At 41.1% G+C, this 22,248-nt stretch overlaps 1 protein-coding gene across 1 annotated transcript in view; it reads left to right on the top strand.

Annotated features, from left to right (window-relative positions):
* LOC147140377 (glycogen debranching enzyme-like) overlaps nucleotides 1-22,248 on the top strand; it is an 88,143-nt gene that overhangs the window by 33,771 nt on the left and 32,124 nt on the right. Inside the window, 6 exon segments of the mRNA XM_086043091.1 lie at nucleotides 699-796; nucleotides 3,850-3,989; nucleotides 14,059-14,246; nucleotides 16,099-16,222; nucleotides 20,209-20,372; nucleotides 20,554-20,655. Coding sequence (XP_085899217.1) covers nucleotides 699-796; nucleotides 3,850-3,989; nucleotides 14,059-14,246; nucleotides 16,099-16,222; nucleotides 20,209-20,372; nucleotides 20,554-20,655 — 816 coding nt within the window.

Genomic DNA, 22,248 nt, shown 5'->3' with positions numbered 1-22,248 from the left:
ATAGGTGTTTAAAGGCCTTTAAACTAAGTCAAGTGCTGGAGTTTTTATTTTTCAAAATTTTGACACCATTTTAACCCTTATTTCTACAAATGATTATCGGCTTCAAATATCGGTTATCGACCACTAATAACGGGCATCAGTACCGGCCCTGAAAAAAGCATATTGGTCTATCTCTACTTTTAAACCAACATTTCTATCAGGTTTAATTAACATTGTTATAAAAAGGAAGACAATTAATTCACAGATGACAATATATGATTCAAAGGTTGTGGGTTTCATGCGATCCAGTATGGTCTCAGTCTGTCTGCCTCTCTGTTTGACTGGATGCATCGAACACAAAGACTACACAATCATGATTGAATTTTTGTCTCAAAGGGTTTCATTAATCATGATTTAACTTAACTGAACATACTTTTGATTTTCTGTCTGTCATGTGTATATTTGTAGTAAGATGATATAAAATTAGGATAGATATCAGTAGAAACTGGATACATCACTTGATTCTTTTTTTTTAATCACAGGTTTCTGTTCAAGCCCTATATGAAGAATTCTTGCTACTGACAAATGTTAAGTTTGTTAAGGCAAATAAGAATAATAAGTGAATGGATAAATGGTTCTGAGAATGGATAGATGAAAAAAAATCATCATCTCTTATTACTCTTTTTAGTTCATATTTGCTTGTCATTGTTCGCTTGCAGGCAGCCAACTGCATTATGGGAAATGTAGTGTATGAGCGTCTGGCAGACCATGGACCCAAATTAGGCCCAGTTAGCAAGAAGAACCCTCTTGTTACCAGGTAAATTTCATTTTATTCTTCACCTGTCTGTCTGTTCAACCCTACCAGGGAGCATCAATTTATGGAAACTAATCTAATTGCATTTTTTTTTTCCAAATAATTGCGATATGAGTTGTGATTTTTTTTTCAACATACTTTCTAATGTATTTTTCAACAATTAATCTTTATTACAACAAACAATATCATATCTGTAATGCATTATAAAATACTGAGATAAAGTCAAGTGAAGCATTAAAAAATATAAGTCAGTTTATCTACTTCAATTAGTGGGAAATAGTTACTAAATATTTAAAGCGTAAAAACAAGTACCAATATGTAAAGGCACAAATTTAAGTGCAGATTATTACAATAATGTAAACAAATCAGTAGTTTTGCCACTTCCTACATATCACTTTGTTTCATGAACCATGATGTAAACGTGGACCGCACTTCTTAATCACTCAACTTCTTATATCAACCGAAAAACAATAAACCAGTGGCTCTACCACTCCCTACACGTCACTTCATTTCATGAAATGGGATCTGTAAACGTGGACTGCAATTCTTAAATCACTCTCTCAATTTAACATATAGACGGATAAATAAATAAAACATATACTTATAAAATGAAAGCTTACCTGATCTCCAGTAGTAAGATCACGCACGCCACCCGGTAGGAAAAGAATTCCTACTGTGATGTAATAACGTCTCATTATTAAACATCTTTTTGTCTGTCTTTTGGTTCGAAAATATACGGCCGAATTCAGCCTCTTAATATTTGAACACTTGACAACTTTGCCAGGATGCGTATTTATTTGTAGTGGCTCAAGGAGCCGCACACTCACGTCTGTGTCTGTGTGCTCAAAATTCGAACACAAGTAAATATATATATATATATATATATATATATATATATAATCCATCCATTATCGATACCGCTTCTCCTCACAAGGGTTGCGGGGCGTGCTGGAGCCTATCCCAGCTGTCTTCGGGCAGTAGGCGGGGGACACCCTGAATTGGTTGTCAGCCAATCGCAGGGCACACAGAGACAAACATCTGCACTAGGGGCCACCTAGGGGCAATTTAGAGAGTCCAATCAACTTACCATGCATGTTTTTGGAATGTGGGAGGAAACCGGAGTACCCGGAGAAAACCCACGCGGGTCAGGGAGAACATGCAAACTCCACACAGGGAGGCCAGAGCCGGGATCGAACCCACGACCTCTGAACTGTGAGGTGGACGTGCTGACCAGTCGACCACCGTGCCGCCCCTATATTATATTATATTATATTTATTGTGTGTGTGTGTGTGTGTGTGTATATAAATATATATCTATCTATCTATCTATATATATATATATCTATATATATATATATATATATATATATATATATATATATATATATATATATATATATATATATATATATATATATATATGCAAAAGTAAAGCATTAACTATGGAGATTAAGAGAGGGGATTCAGATTTCATAACGCACAACATAAATTAACTCAGTTAACTCAGATTTATTTATTTCCTGTAGCAGCTGACCTCTGCTCACTGTGCAGCCAAACTTAGAGGAGAGTCGCTGTCGCAAAGACAGACTTTTACGTTGTATAACTTTAAAGAAGTTGCTTGACGGCTCATTGGAGAAATCCAAAATAATTTGCACACTTTGCACAGCCAAATTCAAATACAATATTAGTTGTACATCTTTGGTGTATCGTTCAACTGTTGTATTTTACAGGAAAATAATTGTATTCAAGCATCAAAGAAAACTACAGTGGTACCTCTACTTACGAACGTCTCTTCATACAAAATTTTCAAGTTGCGAAACGCCTCAACAGGAATATAATTAAAATATTGCCTCTAGTTACGAAAGAAATTTCAGGATACAAAGGTAAAAGTATGGGCTGATACTCGCAGTAACGGCTGCTATTAGTAGTATGGGCTCGCAGCTCCGGAGTTTCCTGAACGTAACATACTCATAGCTGCTCTGCCATTGGCTAGCCTAGGATCTTCCTGGCATCCCATTGGCTAAGAGGAGACAGGTAGATAGATAGATATGTCTATGCAGCGTCCTCGTCATTCGCCCCTCGGGACATGAGGTGCTCCTATAGTTTTACGCGAATTAGAAACGAGGAAAAGACAAAAAGGAGAAAATCTTTTTTTTGTCCATACAAACAAAGCAAGAGATAATAGAAAAGTATGAAAGGTTGATGCGTTTGGTTTATCTCACCAAAGAATATGACGGTAATGTATCGACAGTCGCCACGTTATTAAATCAGTTGTTTACAAAACGCCAGGCAAAAAACACTTCTAAGAGAGAACATGAACCAAAGAGGGCAAAAAGCGATGAGGACAGCAATTAAAAGGTAAACGACCATCATTTTTATTCTTTTCTCTATTCTTTGTTTTTTTACATTATGCACAACTCTCATTTATTGTGCAATAATCTAATTGTAACGTATTTGTTACATGTTTTCATGCATTTTTATGCTTTATAAAACATTTATGTCTCAATATTGGGGGGCTTGGAACGGATTAGGGCATTTACATGGAAAATGCGTCTCTACTGACAAAATTTTCTACTTAAGAAATTTCTTCCAGAACCAATTAATTTCGTAAGTAGAGGTACCACTCTATTAGAACAGTCTTTGAATCGAAATATACTTGTTGTTTTCCACATTAATTCCAAGATTTTACTCAATATCGGTTCCAAGCTTCGTAAAAAATTGTAGAAATACGATTAATCGTGATTATGGAAAATGTTGCGCTTAATTCGTTGAAAAAAATTGTATCGTTTGACAGCACTAGTGTGTGTGTATATATATATATATATATATATATATATATATATATATACACACACACAAACACACCCCCACACGCCCACACACACACACATACACCCCCACACACACACATACGCACACACATATACAAATGACAGTCTGTCTGATCCAAATGCTTGCTCTAACTGAGTTCAGCAACTCTCTATTTGTTACATTGTTCAGTGGAATATTCTCAATAGTTTTATAGGTGTAATCGGGTTTTTTTCTTTCTCTCTCAGGTATTTCACCTTCCCGTATCAAGACATGACTCTTGAGCATGAGATGCAGATGCTGGATGAACCAGACAAGACATGTCACTTCCTGGCTCACAATGGTTGGGTGATGGGGGATGATCCGCTGCGCAACTTTGCTGAGCCAGGTAAACATATAAGGTGTAAGTAGAGGTGGGCGATCTTGCATAAATATCATATTACGATTTTTAAAAAAATAAAATCAAGATCCCGATTTTATCATGATTATTTTGTTACATTGTTTTTTTAAGACTAATTTGCACATTTCTGACCATTTTCCTCATGTTAAACGTATTAAACTCTAAAAGAAAAAAAATGACATTTTAAGTCAGCTAAGCTTTCTGAACAGGTTTTAAATTGAATAGTGACAATTTTTATCTAAATGTGCACTGAATGTAAACAAAAGGTTTGGAATGTGCCATGTAGACGATCAAACAATCTTTCGGCTTTATGAGATCGTGAACACGTTAAACCGCTTAACGATCTAATATCATCATATCGCCCACCGCTAGGTGTAACGTACACAAGCAGAAAGCATATTTTAACCCAGTGGGATACATCAAATGAAAAAAAAAAAAAAAATATATATATATATATATATATATATATATATAGGTAGATAGAGAGAGAGAGAGAGAGAGAGAGATTTTTTTATACAGATAAAGCACACACGTACTCACGCGCCCGCGCATGCACACACCCAAACACACAATCATTTAAATTAGTGTTGTTCTGACAGATATGTTTATTTCGTCTTGAGAGCGACTTGTTGTTCAAGCGCCGCTTGGATTGAGAACTATACGAGAGCAGTCATTTGTACGCATGTCACTTTTTATTGCACTCTGGCAATGACTTAATCGAATAAAAAGATTATTACTCTCTGCTCGAGTGTCTGGTAAAGGTATTTTGTTTATTAAAATTCTGTTGTGGGTATATTTTAATGTAAATTGTGTCAGATAAATGAACGAGAAACAGGTGGTGTACGGCTGAGATCTTACTGTGCGGCTCTCGATCGCGCTGCATGGTTCATGCTGTTATAAAATACAGCTGCTTTGGAGCAAACGGCATATTATTTTGGATTTATTATTTTTCGAAAATGCTGCAATATTGTTTCATGGGTATGCATTTCTTTATGTATATTATGCTTAAGTATTTATTCCTTTTTGATTTGGTTTGGTACGGCGCTAAAAAGAAACGAGAGACAGAGGTGAAGCGAGACTGTTCACATCTGACTCACAAGACTCAACAAAACACTGTCCTTTCGTGTTGGTCAAACCTATTGTAACCCGCCATACCACGGCCTCCGAAGATAAGGAAGAACAACTTTTAAGCGTTACATTACCAATGCGTACGTCGCGACTATAACCGCGGGGCAGGGGGGCTCAGCCGTACATGTGTCATCTGAGAAATTCATCCTCATCGGCAATATTTTGAAGCAGATGTAACGCCTCCTCTACTCTTAAGCTTTTTTTTAAATATACATGTGCTCTAAAGCTTTTTTTTTTTTTAAATACATGTATTTATCATGGTGACCAGCAGTCTTTATCAGTGCAGCCACTTGTTGCTATGGAAACCTTAATCATGCGATCAAAAAAATTAACGTCGTCAAAAGGGGGTTGGATTAACGCCGCTAATAACGCGTTTCCGGTTTCGGCGCCGCGCAAGTGGCAGCCCGCTACAGCAGCTCCGGCTCACCGGTGAGCCTTTTCGTGTGTTTTTGTTCCTTACTATTACTCTACCTCATACCTTTTTCATACAGTTGATAGTCGTAACTTGCGTAGCAATGGACACCCAAACTGCGGTATTCTTGCTACTGCTGGTGGCTATTTTTTGCGCAATCGTGTCCGGCGACTTGGCTCGGAGCCGCGCCCCCATTGTTTACAGCCGGAATCAGCTGTTAGCACTCCGTGCTAACCCTGCGCCGGCTCCCGGGGTGAGACCCGATATCCCCCGTGAGCTGAGGAGGAAGAGACGGGGATCTTGTGCGGGGGTTAAACGCCGGGAAAGGAGGAGACGATACCATCCCGTCCTCCCGTCTGTTATCATGGGGAATGTTAGATCGCTCCCCAACAAGATGGACGAGCTAACGGCGCTTACCCGGCATGAGAGGGACTTCCGGGAGGCTAGCCTGATGCTATTCACGGAGTCGTGGCTAACAGCACTAACGCCGAACGTGGTCGTAGAATTGGCTCTCCAGTCTGTGTACAAACCTCTGGTCCGCAGGCAGCCAGCTGTGACCCGCACGGTTCAGAGATGGTCTGGAGAGGACTGTTTCAGCACAACTCTGTGGGAAGTATTCAGCGATGCTCACGGGGAAGACATTAGTAGTCTAACGGACACTGTTACAGACTGTATAAATTTCTGCATGGAGAACACCATACCCACCAGGACAGTAAGGTGTTTCTCCAACAACAAACCCTGGATCACACCAGACATAAAAGCTCTCCTGGAGGGGAAGAGGAGGGCTTTTGTGTCAGGCAACATAGAGGAGCGGAAGACTGTGCAGCGCCAGCTGAGGAGGAGGATCAGAGAGGGGAAAAGGTCCTACAGGAAGAGGATGGAGGAGCAGCTGCTGCAGAATAATGCCAGGGGAGTCTGGAGGGGCCTGAAGACCATTTCAGGCCACGGACAACCCAAGACCCGGACTTGGGGGGACCTGCAGTGGGCAAATGAGCTGAACCTCTTTTTCAATAGGTTCAATCAGATGCCTGCCCCCACTCAGTCTCTCCTGCTGCAGCCTCCACCTACTCCTCCTGCTGGGTGTGTCACCCCTCCTCCCCTTTTCTCCACAGTCTCCAGCTCCCAGCTACACCAGATAGCCACCACTCCCTCCTGCCCAGCCTTGGCCTTCACAACATCTCAGGTGAAGAACCAGCTTAAAAAGATGAAGGCGAGAAAGGCAGCGGGTCCAGATGGCATCAGCCCCCAGCTCCTCAAATCCTGCGCAGACCAGCTGTGTGGAATTGTCCAGCACATGTTCAACCTGAGCCTGAAGCTGGCAGGGTCCCCCAGCTATGGAAAACATCCTGCCTGGTCCCGGTGCCAAAGGCCCCCCACCCGAAGGAGCTCAACAGCTTCAGACCAGTGGCGCTGACGTCTCACCTGATGAAGACCCTGGAGAGACTGGTCCTTGCCCACCTGCGCCCCCTGGTGAGCTCCTCAATGGACCCACTCCAGTTCGCATACCAGCCTGGCATCAGTGTGGATGATGCCATCATCTACCTTCTCCACACTTCACTCTCCCACCTGGAGAAGGCGGGGAGCACTGTGAGGCTCATGTTCTTTGATTTCTCCAGTGCTTTCAACACCATCCAGCCCACCCTATTGGGAGACAAGCTGGAGCGGGCGAGGGTGGCCCACCACCTCACCACATGGATCCAGGACTACCTCACAAACCGGCCACAGTATGTGAGGACACAGGACTGTGTGTCTGACGTGCTCCTCTGTAGCACGGGGGCCCCACAGGGAACTGTCTTGGCTCCCTTCCTGTTCACCCTCTACACTTCGACTTCAACTACAACACCTACCTGACACCTGCAGAATTTCTCTGACGACTCTGCGATTGTCGGCCTCATCACAGGCGGAGATGATCCGGAGTACAGAGAACTTACTCAGGGTTTTGTAGACTGGTGCCAGCAGAACCGCCTCCTGATCAATGCGGGCAAATCCAAAGAAATGGTGGTGGATTTCGGTAGGCATCAGCACTTCTCACCTGCACCAGTGAATATCCGGGGAACAGATGTTAAGAGAGTCTCAACAACTTAGTACCTGGGTGTTCATCTGAACAATAAACTGGACTGGAGCGACAACACAGACGCCCTCTATAGGAAGAGTCAGAGCAGACTCTTCCTACTCAGGAGACTGAGGTATTTTGGGGTTCAGGGGACACTCCTCAGGAACTTTTATGACTCGGTGGTTGCATCGGTCATCTTCCAGGGAGTTGTCACCTGGGCAGGTGGCGTCTCGACCCGGGACAAGAAGCGGCTGGACAAACTGGTCAGGAGGATCGGCTCTGTCCTGGGCTACTCCCTGGACTCTGTGGACTCGGTGGGGGACAGGAGGATGTTGGCCAAGCTGTCATCAATGCTGGACAAGCCGGACCACCCCCTGCAGGGCACCCTAACAGCACTCCACAGCTCCTTCAGTGACAGACTGTTACACCCTCGCTGTGCAAAGGAGAGATTCCGCCGTTCCTTCTTCCTGCTGCTGTCAGACACTTTAACAAGAACATTATGTAGTCTCTACAAACTGGCGGACATTAGTGCAATTGTGCAGTCCTGCACCTGAACTCATATCGTGCAATACCCAACATTCCCCACTACTGTAATACCGTGCAATACTCAACATTCCCCACTACTGTTAGTCTAGTTTTATTTTTATCCAATGCTGTTCCTTACATTTCACTACAGCACTGCAGCACTGTCACTTAGAGTATTTTTCCTCTGTACTATGTACAGGCTAAAATGAGTGTTCCTCATACTTTTTATGTAGATGTATGTTGATGTGTATATACATGTGTATATACACATGTTACTGCGTGTATTTACATAGGTTTGATCCTGAATGTTTGCCGTCAATGTTATACATTAATGGCTACATTATGCCGCCGTCCCTGTGTGACCTATATCTTTGCTGCTGTAACACTGAAACACTGAAACACTTATCGTAAATTGACAGCCCTAATATGAACATGTCTCATGGACATAAATTTCAGAAAAACAAACAAAGACTGAAAATTTACTCTTCAATATTTTTGGACACTTTTAACAAAGATAAAATAAAATATTGTGAGCATTTTAGGCCACCGTTATATATGTAGTGTCGTTTCAATCTGTCTTTTAATACATTTCTTGAACACGAGGAGTGTGTTTACAGCATTTACTAGCATGACTATTAATTATTATTATTACTAGTAGTAGTATTACTTTTAGTAGTAGTTCAATATTGAAATTATTATATCTTCATTACAAATGGATCGCCCCACACTGGTGGTGAGCCCATGGGAAGGGGAACTCATATTATCTTTTCAGGCTGTGCCTTATAGGTGTAGGCCTGGCGACCAGGTGCTTACCATTAAAGCCTGTTTCCAAAGGGTAGCCCCGGGTGACCTGCATCGGGCTAAAGGAATTGTATATCCACATGTATTATTCATCACAAGGGGTCATTTGAGCCGTCCTTTGTCTGGTCCCTTACCTAGGACCTGTTTGCTATGGGGGACCCTGCCATTGGCGTAAAAATGTTATTGCCTGTTACTATGCGTGGTTGGCATAAACAAATTAACAAAACTGTTTTTTAAACTAGAGAATGCAATCTCTGGAGAAATTGCGTGTGAAGGCGAAGACGCTGAATAAAAACTGCGGAAAGTGTTGGAATGACACTGAATAAAGTGGAATGAAGTTGAAGGACCTTGAATGATATAAAAAATGCTGAAGGGAAGCAAGATAAGAGGAAGCTTGGAAACAATGAAAGAAGGAAGTCGGGGAAAAAAAGGTGAAACAAGGAAGGAATGGCCGGGGATTGAACCCACAACCTCCAGTTTAGAAACGGCTACTCTACCACTGAGCCATGCCGCCTCCAATATAGGAATGTGAGTTGAATGAGTGAAATGTTGTGAACGTGCCATTGCGATTAGGAATGGTGAATTTTTAAACAAAATTGTCGCTTAATTAGGGCCACCTGGGGATGAGTATTCCAGGTGTGGTGAATTGTTGTGGCTTGTTGAATGTGCCATTGGGAATGAATGGTGAATTTTTTAATGGATTTTTAAGGTTGAATAATTTGAATTTTTGGGAAGTAGGAATTGTGGGTGATGTCGAATGTGAGTTAACAATGAAAGAAGGAAGTCAGGAAAAAAATTGAAACAAGGAGGGAATGGGTGGGGATTGATCCCATAACCTCTTGGTTGGGAAACGACCACTCTACCACTGCGCCATGCTGCCTCCAATGGTGAATTGTGAGTTGAGTGAGTTGAATAAGCTGAATGTTGTAAATGTGCCACGGAATTTTTTTTAATGCGTCTAAAGGTTGAATAATTTGAATTTTTGGGAAGTATTGTGGGTCATGTGGAATGTGAGTTGAATGATCTGAATGTTGTGAATTTTAAATTGGAATGGTTTAAATGTCAAGTGTTGAATGTGCCATTGAGAATGAATGGTGAATTTTTTAATTGTTTTTTTATGGTTGAATAATTTGAATTTGGGGGAAGTAGGAATTGTGTGTGATGTGTAATGTGAGTTGAATGAGCTGAATGAAGTTGAATGACCTATGAAAATTTGTGGAATGAGCGAGAATCGATCCAGCGGGGGGGGGAGTGTTGAATGACCCATTGGAAATTAATGGGTTTTTTTGGAGTGAAAAACGAGGAATTTTGGGAGAACCGTAAATGTTAGGGGTGGAAAAAAAATTGACCCCCGGAAGCCGTGAATCTTTGGAATCCATTAAAGTTGGAATGGCGAGAATCGGGTGAAAAATGTGTAAATAGAAGCACGCCAAGAAAGTGTGAGGAATAAAATAGAATGAAAATAAAAATGAGCAGCTATAACGGGCCCTCGCAACCCTGGCCAAATTGGGGTACGCCAAAAAAGTGTGAGGAATAAAATAGAATAAAAATAAAAATGAGCAGCTATAACGGGCCCTCGCAACCCTGGCCAAATTGGGGTACGTGCAAGTCGGCGTACTTGCAAATCGGGGTACTTGCAAACAGGACAATAAGCATAAAAAGTGTAGGTCTTTATGCCCGGCCTGATGTTTGTCCGAAGGTGAATGAGTTTTTGCCTAGGTTTAGACCCTCTAAAACAGCATAATTTTTCATGATATACAGCGCATCCCCATGAAATTTCAAACAAGTTTTCATCTTAAACATTTTTAGATGAAGCATGCAAAATTTGAAGACGATCGGATAAATGCTCGAGGGCGAGTTGGTTAAAATATGACACCTATGAATCTCCCAAAAAGGTGCGACAATTCCAAACTAAAATTAAAAAAATTGTATAGACTTCCTGTTAGGTTTGGACATGGCTACAAAATATGTTTTTGTAGGTCTCACGCTGTGACATATACGACCAAATTTTCATCAATGTAGGTGAAACGTACAACCCAGAATCCTTTAAGAAGGAATTATGAAACGCAAAGCTTGATGCTCATCCCCCTTTTCAAAAACGCAAAATATTTTTCCTTATTGTTGTCCAACGTGATGAGATGATAGAACCCAAATTTGAAGTCAATCGGGTGAACCATCTTGGACTTGGGGGCAAATGTATGACCCCTGTAAATGTGCACAAATGGTCCAAAGTTGTACTTTCAAATACTCATTAGTCTTTTCCTTGACATCCATCCATCCATTATCTGTACCGCTTCTCCTCACAAGGGTCGCGGGGCGTGCTGGAGCCTATCCCAGCTGTCTTTGGGCAGTAGGCGGGGCACACCCTGAACTGGTTGCCAGCCAATCGCAGGGCACACAGAGACAAACAACCGCACTCACAATCACACCTAGGGGCAATTTAGAGTATCCAATCAACTTACCATGCATGTTTTTGGAATGTGGGAGGAAACCGGAGTGCTCGGAGAAAACCCACGCAGGCACGGGGAGAACATGCAAACTCCACACAGGGAGGCCGGAGCCGGGATCGAACCCACAACCTCTGAACTGTGAGGCGGACGTGCTAACCAGTCGACCACCGTGCCGCCTTTTCCTTGACAATGAAATAAAAAGATTTCAATAACATTTCATCTTAACCATCTTTAGATGTAGCATACAAAGTTTGAAGACGATTGGATAAATGCTCTAGGAAGAGTTTGTTAAAATATGACCACTGTGAAAGTCACAAAAAGTTGCGACAATTCCAAAGGAAATTCAAAATGGTTGACTTCCTGTAAGGTTTAGCACATGACTATAAATGACATTTTTGTAGGTCTTAGGCTGTTACATATACTAGCAAATTTTCATAGATGTAGGTAAAACATAAGACCTAGCATCCTTCGTTAAGCAGGAATTATGAAACGTAAAGTTTGATGCTCAGGACCCGTCATATAGTGTTTCGAAAACGTATAATATTTTTCGCTATTGTTGTCCCACGTTATGAGATCGTACAACTCAAATTTGAAGTCAATCAGGTGAACCATCTCGGACTTGGGGGCAAATGTATGACCCCTGTAGATTTCACAAATGGGCTAAGGTTCTACTTGAGAATCCTCATAACTCACTTCCTGTACATGTTCGGGCATGGGTATCAAAGACTTTTTGTACCTCTGGGGGTGCTACACAGTTTTCATAGCCGTAGGTCAAACTTACCAGGACTTTCCTTTGATAACAAAATCGAGGGGTTCTTGGGGTCCCTGCAGACCCCTGTACATGTTCTGGCATGGGGACCAAAGAACTTTTGTAGGTCTGAGGGTGCTACACATGCCTCCCAGGTTTTGTAGCCGTAGGTCAAACTTACAGGGACTTTCCTTTGATGAAAATATAGAGGGGTTCTTGGGGTCCTGCAGACCCTGTTTTTGAGTACTCGAGTATTGCGACTTCAAAATATCAAATTTTTCGCCAGGCCCGATGTGTGTGCAAAGTTTGATGAGTTTTCGTTCACGTTTAGTCCCTCAAAAATTTGAGTCTTTACGGAGAATAATAATAATAATAATAATTTCTACGAAAACAATAGGGTCCTTGCAGCTTCCGCTGCTCGGGCCCTAATTAGATCTGCAAGCAGCTATAATGGGCCCTTGGAACCCTGGCCAAATTGGGGTACTTGCAAGTCGGGGAACTTGCAAATCGGGGTATTTGCACATAGGACAATAAGCATAAAAATTATCGGTGTTTATGCCTGGTCTGATGTATGTCCAAAGGTGCATGTGTTTTCGCCTAGGTTTAGAACAAAAACAGCGTAATTTGCCTTTGCAAATGGCTCATCACCACGGCAACAGCGTGCAATGTAGTAAAAAACTTGCAATAACTTTTCATCTTTAGCATGTTTAGGCGAAACACCTAAAGTTTGTAGACGATCGGATAAAATCTCTAGGAGTTTGTTAAAATATGACCTCTACAAAAAGGCCGTAAAATATCGGCCCATTCCAAAATTAAGTAAAAATGGCGGACTCACTGTAAGATTGAGCCTATGATACTTTTTTGTAGGTCTTGGGCTGTTACAGATGTCCTCAAATTGTCACAGACCTAGGGAAAATGTAGAACCGTGAATGCTTCCTTAAATATGTGTAGGGGGATCTGTAGAGACATTTTTTTAAACAAGCACATGAAATCTCTACAGTTTTTATTTTTATGCCATGTCTGATGTGTGTGCAAAATCTTCCCGATTTTCGCACAGGTTTAGACACTCAAAAACTGAATCATTTTTCTTACAATACAATACAATACAATTTTATTTATATAGCGCAGAGATTTTTTAGGGAAAAAAGGACAAGAAATCTCTCAATTATTATTTTTCATGGAAGGTCTGATGTTTGTGCAGTTTAATGAGTTTTCGCCAAGGGTTTGACCCTCCAAAACAGCATCCGTTTTCATGAATACAGCGCATCGCCGCTACAACATCGTACAATGAAGTAAAAAGATTTCAATAACTTTTCATCTTAAACATCTTTAGATGGCAGCTTTCGCTGCTCGGGCCCTAATAAGAATTTCTACGAAATCAATAGGGTCCTTGCAGCTTTCGCTGCTCGGGCCCTAATAAGAATTTCTACGAAAACAATAGGGTCCTTGCAGCTTTCGCTGCTCGGGCCCTAATAATAAGAATTTCTACGAAAACAATAGGGTCCTTGCAGCTTTCGCTGCTCGGGCCCTAATAAAGGTGAATGGTGTAGAATAACATATGTGTGCCTTCGCCTTCACACAACTTGGAAATTGTTTTTTTTTTGTTTTTTTTCTCAAAATAATTGACATTGGATAATTTACCACGGCACTCCTGAAGATATCTCCCAGCACACTAATGTGCCACAGCACACTGGTTGGGAATCACTGCCCGAGACATCACAGCCACTAGGAGCATTGGGACCCCTCATCCGTGATAAGGTGACGGCTCAAGGAGAGGGAACAAAAAATATTGCAGTGTAATTACTGATTTAGTCTCTCCCACCAGCGCCCCCCCCAGCACCCCCCCCCGCCCCCCCCCCGACCCCTAAATTACGTGTAAGCAGTGTTGTCAATATGGGCTTATTGTATTTTTTTGTGTCTGGTCTTAATTTATGCTTTAGGATCCAATGTCTACATTCGGCGGGAGCTGATATGCTGGGGCGACAGTGTCAAACTTCGCTATGGCAAGGGACCTGAAGACTGCCCTTTTCTATGGGCTCACATGAAGAAATACACTGAAATAACAGCCACTTATTTTCATGGAGTCAGACTGGATAACTGCCACTCTACACCATTACATGTTGCAGAGGTAAGATGTCTAGTAGTAGTAGTAGTTGATGTGACCAGAGGCATTTAAATAAGTAAATATACAAAACCTGTTCTTCTATTTGCTGCATTTTCCAGACTATAAGGTGCACCTTTATATAAGCCGCACCCACTCTATTCATAAATAATAAGAATAATAAAAAACAAAAAACAAAACAAAAAAACAAAAAAAAAAACACACACGTAAACCGCATCTTTATATAAGCCGCACCTATCTATGTTGAAAAATAGACCCCGTGCACATCGCGTCATCACTGACGTTGCGACCAGGGTAGTATATTCGGAGCGCACTGGAGCAACGTGACTACTGTTGTTACACGCCAGAAGAACTCGCTATGTTTCTTTCTTGATTTTGACGGCCGGTATATCTAAACATGGTGAATCGTTGCTGTGTTAGAGGGTGCAGCAATGCCACCCACAATTGCAAAGGAAGATAATTTAAAAACGGACTGAGTTTTTATAGGTTTCCTGCTTGGCAGAAGACCAAGGGAACCCTCGTTTTGAACACGTCAAAACGAAGTCGAATGACTTGATTATCCGCTGTAAGATGAAAACTATTCACCATAAACAACCTTCCGTCTTGGGCGAGAGTATACTCCGTAGAATCCCCTCGCTTTCTCTCTTTTAGTCACATATGTGCATGCACTCAGTGAGTGAGGTAAAAGGAAAGAAGGAATGATCAACAATCACATGCACTGTTAAAAAGGAAATAAGTATGTTCGTTTGTGTAGCTTAAGTGAACGGTTCACAAGCAAACGCACCTTAGTAGCTTAGTCCGAATGACGGTGTTGTTATTTTTTGCCGCCTTCATCTTCTGCATTTCCTACACCTACCCGTTTGTAAATTGCACATTGAGAGGCTAAAGATTTATAACGTGTGCACTAGGTACGCGAAAACATCCGGCGCACACAAAGGAGGAAGTAGGTCCGGTTCGTAGCGCCACTCAGTATTGGGAATTCTGTTTGGATCCAAACCATTTATAATGTCTATTTTTGCAAGATATCGGTCACTGGCTTCACTGTCTAATTTATCCTTGTAAAGCCCCGCTAATTTCTTGCATTTGAGCTGCTACCACTCTAGTTTGTCACGTAATTAGTGCATAGCACCTTCGCCTGTTGAACTCCTCCACCTGTAGTCACATCCTGTTAATGGCAATTGTACACCACTCAGTAATATTGTATTGTATTGTAATTCCGGTTAGAGACTGCCCCTACAGGTGGAAGAAACATCCACAGAATAGCCGCAGCGGACAATAAGCCGCTTGGTTCAAAGCCTAGGAAAAAAGTTGCAGTTTATAGTCCGGAAAATACGGTAGTTAGATCCTCATTTGATATTTTATCAAATTTAGCTCACAACAAATTGATTTAAAATGTTTAAAAAATACAAACAAGGTCTCCAAAAGTACTCTATTCTGTTTACAACTCTCTTCTTTCCTCCCTGTCTGTAATGTAATGTTTTGTCCAGGCTATGCTTGATGCAGCAAGAGTGGTCAGACCCAATTTGTATTTGATAGCTGAACTGTTTACAGGCAGCGAAATCATTGACAATGTATTTGTGAATCGGCTGGGAATTAGCAGCCTTGTAAGAGGTACTTGTTCAAAAAAACTAATGTTGTGGTGTTTCTCTTCTCTTTTACCTGCATTGTGTGTACTTTCACTTTCCTTCCCATTCTGTTTTCCTGGACTGCATGAATTTTCCCAATCTGTTTGCTATCACTAACCGACTTCATCACGTTGACAATTGTTTTATTCCTCCACTTCCCTTTTGCCTACCTTTAATTACTTTATCTTGACTTCTTGGACTTTGATGTGTTGCTTTGTCGTGGTGGTTGCCAGTTCATGCTCGATGTAGCTAGAGCAGTGTGCCCTAACCTGTATGTGGTGGCTGAACTCTTCACTGGCAGTGAGGAACTGGATAACATCTTCGTTACAGATCTAGGGATTACATCACTTATACGAGGTACAGTATTGTATGGTTTTGAAAATACTACTTTAATGTCTTTATTCACAGTTTATATACAGTATAAGTTCCAGAAATATTTAACTATGACATATGTTTAATGATTATGCCCTATTACATTCACAATGGATTTTAATTAAACAATCATGCATGGAACACGTAAGTCAAAGGTATATATTTAGCTTTAATTTAGGGTGGGAACTCATCCGATAGGACTTGGCGTATGGAATGACCGGTTCATGGTTCAAGTCCCACTGCAGACATAAAAAATAATGCAACTTGGAGAGATGCTTGTCTGCATTCTGACAACTGTTCAGGTGCCCTTTACCAAGGATGATGTGGCTGCTGATAGAAGTAACAAGATGAATGCAGACGTTTAACGCTCATCTTCATCCCAATGCTCTTAACCTGTTAGGACCGCGCTTCACAGGGCAGATGAATAATGATGGTAAAGAAGTAACTTAAGACTTTTTAAAGGCAAAAAAAAGAATACCATCCAATGTTAGTTGCCTGATCTCACCTCAGTTTAGCATCTTCCTTTTAGTCTGAGGCCATCTTGTTCGCTTGTCTTCCAATAGTAGGCTACTTTTATATTCTCTGGAAAAAACAGATTTTGACAGATGGATAACAATGATTTGTAAAGACTAATGAAAAAATACTGCAAAGCTTTGACTTAAAGAGGGACATTACGAACAACTTCATTATTTGGATGTAAGTTCAAATTTAGAGTTGACCAAACTGTAGGAAGTTGCCAATCTTACAATGTAATAATTTGTTACAACCCTTGTATATAATATAACATCATGAATTTCACTATTCATCCCATCTGTATTAGTACAGTTCAAAGTGCAGTCTGTTTCCTGTGAATTATTTTTAAAGTATTTTTAAAGCAAAAACAGAACATGTATATATTCATAATGAAAGCATTACCAGTCATTTAAGAAGCCATCCATCCATCCATGTCCTATATTGTTTGACCTCACTTGGGTCGTAAGGTGAGCAGCAGCAATTTCCACGGCACATATAGATACAACAGTCATTCACACTCACATCTATGGACAATTCAGTCCGCAATTAACCTAGCACGTATGTTTTTAGAATGTGGAAGGAAGCCCAAAGAACATGAAAAAAGGGACAACATAAGAACTGGGAGACAAATGGGCTAAGAATGTATTTAAGAACCATGCATCCATTTTTTCATATTGTGATACACTGCTAAAAATGCAGAGCCAGACATCCAGTGAAAATGAAAAATACATAGGGAAGTACATACATTACAAAGTACATACATACATTACACAAGTTTATTTGCAAGTTACACAAACCTATGTGACACCACGGGAGTGGCTGTGATGAAATACTGGAAAGGTTAGTGTTAGCAGCCAGGCCGTTATTGCTCTGTTATTTTCAAGCAACACCAATCTACGTTAGTCAGGCATTACCGGAGATTTAGTTATTGCAGTTTGGGACATTAAAACTACTACTGCTACCGCCAAATCACTAAATAAAAAGTGATCGTCAAGTGTTGCATAACATTGCATTTAATGAACATACTAACCAAAGCTACAGTAGCTAGAAAACACTTAACTAAAAAGCGAGCACACTGAGCAACGCGACTGGACATGACTGAATTAGAAAATTGCTAACAAATTAGGTGATGCACACGGTTGGCGAGACCACCAATTCACCGCAACACAAAAACCGAGGCCCACGTTTTTATGATTTTATTCAACCACAAACAAACAAACAGAGCTGGGCAGTCCGTCCCTGGGCCGGTCCAGCCGGATGCCCATTTTTGGGGCGGAGGGGTAGGAAGTGAACATTTTTTAAAAAATGGCTGGACTAAGCATGGTCGGAAGTTGATTTTAGTCCGGCCCACTAATCGGCCCTCATGCGTGTGATGTGCTCGCCAAGGCGGCCAAAAATCATCTCAGCCTGCTCGGTGAAAGGCTTCTTTTTAGGCTTCTTTCTACTCCTGTGCGATCGACAACTGCTGTTATAGGGATTGTGGTATTGCCCACCCGCCCCCTCTTGTAATGGTATGCCCCAGTTGCAGGTGAGAGGCGCGGGTTACGTGATGTGATGATAAGGAAATCCAAACACGATTGAGCGTCTCACATGTTGCAATGACATACAGTTTCCAACACGGAGACGGATGCACCACGCAGCTCGTTGCTGCTGCTGCAAAGTAAACATTACTAAACAAGCTACTCACCCACGTTCCCCCTTAGCTGCCACCTTCAAGATAGTTTTTGCAATACAATTAAATGCATCGTCTAGTCATCTCGGTCCCTTTATGGTTGTAGCAGGCACAATATCCATTGTTGTCGCTGTCTTTTTGAAGCGACGCCCCCCGACTTGTTTCAGAACAATTTTTGTCCACGAGTATATTGAGACGCTAGCACATCAAGGTGGAGTTCATGCACTTTTTCTGGCGTTCCCTACTTCCGGAAATACGCCATAGCAAACCTGCATTGTATAGTGGTTCGCTTTTATTTTGAAGGCCGGGAAGGAGGGCAAGTGTGCAAAATAAATAAGTAACTTGACTGTGACTTCTGGCCGTCTGTTGGACCCAAATAATTATACAATACGACAAATCCAACCCCGGGGCTTGCAATGCAAGTAAGCACGCTGTTGGGTAAGTACTACCGGCAGGCCAAGGGTGGAGGGTCACTGACGGACCGGCAAAAAATGGTCAAGTGCCCAGCTCTGCAAACAAACTGTCAAAGCACGACTGTCAAGGAAGAAGCAGATTGATAGCAAAATTATAATACGTCAGTAAACAAGTCAGAATAAAGGACAGTCTGTCACTTTTTAGCCACAGGTAAATATGAAATGATAAATATAGTCAAGTATTATTGTAAAACACAACGTACAGTGTATAATGTGTATGTATATGCATTGATAATTTTTTTTATTGCAAAAGCAGAGGTGGGCATTTTACTAAAGTTTGCCAGTCCTTCATTCGTCATCCGTCAGCGGCCTGGGCACCCGTCCGTCATCCGCCAGTCCGTAATTTTTTCAAGCCGAACCAAACTGTAATCATCTGTCGGTCAGTCCGTCATGTTATTTTGATAGCACTTCCATCAGTAAACGTGAATGGTCCTCCAGTCTGTCAATCATCAATCCGGCAAAAAAAAGTCCAACAGATGAAAAATCCATCCATCCAATTATCTGAATTTATTTGATTAAAATCTGCTGAACTGTTAAGTGGGAGTCTGCTGCCGCTTTAACTCTTAAAAGTTGTACTTTAAAGTTTTACTTACCTTCACCAGACTCCCGTGTCACATTGTTGCCAATAGTACAATCCTGGTAGATAAAAATGCTTCCAAGTCCTTGTGCAAACCGAAATAAACTTGCTGTGACAATAAATTAATGGGTTTTTTTTTTTCAAATTCGTGTTCTTTTTCTTCTTCTGTCTTTTTGTGGTTGGCAAACAACTTTTTGTGCCTTACTGCCACCTTCTGAAATGGAGTGTTGAGCTGCAAAATATCGTTTCACAACCTTCTAACCCTACTCTTTCCAAAAATAAAAATAGAAATGTAAAACTTAACTCACAATAAATTCTCAGTAAATTGTCTGTATTCAACGTTACTTTCTTACCTCTTAGCTCATTAATGATGATTACGAAAAACCACTTCAGTCTGTGCTTAGTCCTTTTTTACCGGTCCATCAGTCTGACGGAATGCCCAACTCTCATTCATTTATTAATTCATTCATGATTGTGATACAAAATGGCATTTTTGATTGGCCATCTGCAACGATGCAATACCATTCACTTGTGATTCAAATTTTAAATCGCTGCAAAATTAGTAGCCAATGGTCAGCCAAACATGTAAACTAGTTGCAGAACCACGCACACCGTGCGACAGGTCACTCCCATTCTGTCACGTTGCTGGGTGTGCAGCGGATTTAAGCAAGTCATTTTATGATGTCATTAAAGCTACAAAGTTTTCCTTCTGTGTTTTGTACCTTTAATATTTTAGAGGCCATGTCAGCTGGTGATAGCCATGAAGAGGGTAGATTGGTCTATCGTTATGGTGGGGAACCAGTTGGAGCGTTTGTTCAGCCAAGTCTCCGCCCACTGATGCCCTGCATTGCACATGCTATGTTCCTTGATGTAACCCATGACAACGAATGTCCTATACAGGTGTTTTATCAAGAGATTATAGTTACATAACTTGTGGTTACTTATTTTTACCAGTATTTTAATACTTGTCATTTACCCCAGTAATGTATGATTTGTTGTTGTTTTTCCCATAAAGTCCCATTAAGGGATTCTTGGTACTTGCGCATAAAATCATAAAACATTCTTTGTTTCTCTTGTGAAGCTGCGTTCAGCACTGGACTCTCTTCCAAGTTCTGCTATGGTCTCAATGGCCTTCTGTGCTACTGGCTCTACTCGAGGATATGATGAATTAGTACCACATCAAGTAATGCACGCACACACACGCACACACGCACGCACACACGCTTAAAGTACATGTACATCTGTCTAATGCCACTGAGATGGATGTGACGACAGACCAGTAGTCCATCATGATAAATTCCAGCATAAATTTTCAATGGGCCTGCCGCCACCTTTTGCACGTCATTTGTAACTCACATTTTGTGAAGGATTTACTTCAAGTCAGGCTTCCCTTGTGCATCTATTTTAAATGTTGGCCTTAGCAAAACAGAAAGTCTTACAATGCTAAAAGCTAGCATGCCCTAAGTTAAACCTGTGTGGACCCATAGTAGAGCATAGCATAGTATTTCAACAACAGTGTGATATAGGGCTACAACTAATTAATATTTTAATCAATTAATCTGTTGATTATTTTGTCAATTAATCATTGAATTGGATTACAAATGTGTTAAGTTCCATCCTTGTATTCAAGAGCAGGACATTATTTCAAATTGACTGTGCAGAAAATGCACAGACATAAATTAAGATTCAGTTATTGGTTTGGTATGTAACAGGTCACAAAATAGACAAAAATGCTAATTGTTGTTTTTCATAGTAAAAGCGGATGATTACAAATGTTTTAATTTGATTCAACACAAAGATAATGAGTCTGCTTTTATGGTAGATTACAGAAACCTGAGAATATTTATTATTTACTGTTGAGAGGCGTAAATTATGAGGATAAACAATCGAGCAATTGTTTATTAAGAATTATCAATTAATTTGATAATCAATGAGTTGTTCATTACTTCATTAATCTGTGCACCTCAAGTATTCCAGTGTAGTACTAAAGTGTACTGAGAATTGCTATAATGCTAATATGCTAAAAAGCAGTATGCTAACACATAGCAAGATAGCAATTTGAGTACAGAAAAAAGAGGCATATCAATAAGGATTCAGAGTACATCTAGACTCTAGATGTACTGTGAATATCCTCTTGGGCTCATATTTTGTGGCCCGCAGGACAAACGTGTGTTTTAAGTGTGATTCTGCGCTGTCTAGCCACACCAACTTGGGCTTCAGATTTGCGCAGCAACCGAGTCACCAGTGAGTGCACTGACTGCAAGCTAACATTCCGACCTGCCAACTCAAGTAATTTGAAGGCTGAATGAGTGAGGATTTACTGACGTACACTCGAGAAAAATTTCACAACAACTATGTTGCGTAACTGTGCATAGCTGTCAGAATTACAACTTCTGTGTTTTAAATGAGCATGTTTGACTTGGCGATAGAAGTCAATGTTACTGGCGCTCATGCTCTCCCCAGGCATCAACTGTGCTTTGGACACACTCCTGCGTCATAGGAATTGTATTTTGTTTTCCATCCGTTGAAATGGGCTTATTTGTTTGAAAGTTGACGGTAATATGATTGCCACTATCCGCATTTATTTCCATCATGATGACTCTGCAAATTGACGAGCAACACCCATGTTCCGTTGACAATGTCACCGAGGGGAAATTACTTCCGAAGGGGCCAATGAGCTAGCTCCCGTCCGCTGTCCCGTTCAGCCTGGAGCCTCCCCGATTCGGCTATATAGTCAATGGAACATCTCTATTGGTCAAGACATACAGCTGAATAC

The sequence above is a fragment of the Filicampus tigris genome, chromosome 10 (genome assembly GCF_054856515.1).
Source record: "Filicampus tigris isolate MCC_2025a chromosome 10, RoL_Ftig_1.0, whole genome shotgun sequence".
NCBI classification, from domain to species: Eukaryota; Metazoa; Chordata; class Actinopteri; order Syngnathiformes; family Syngnathidae; genus Filicampus; species Filicampus tigris.
Note: the sequence above shows the minus strand (reverse complement) of the source record. Positions and strands in the feature narration are given on the sequence as shown.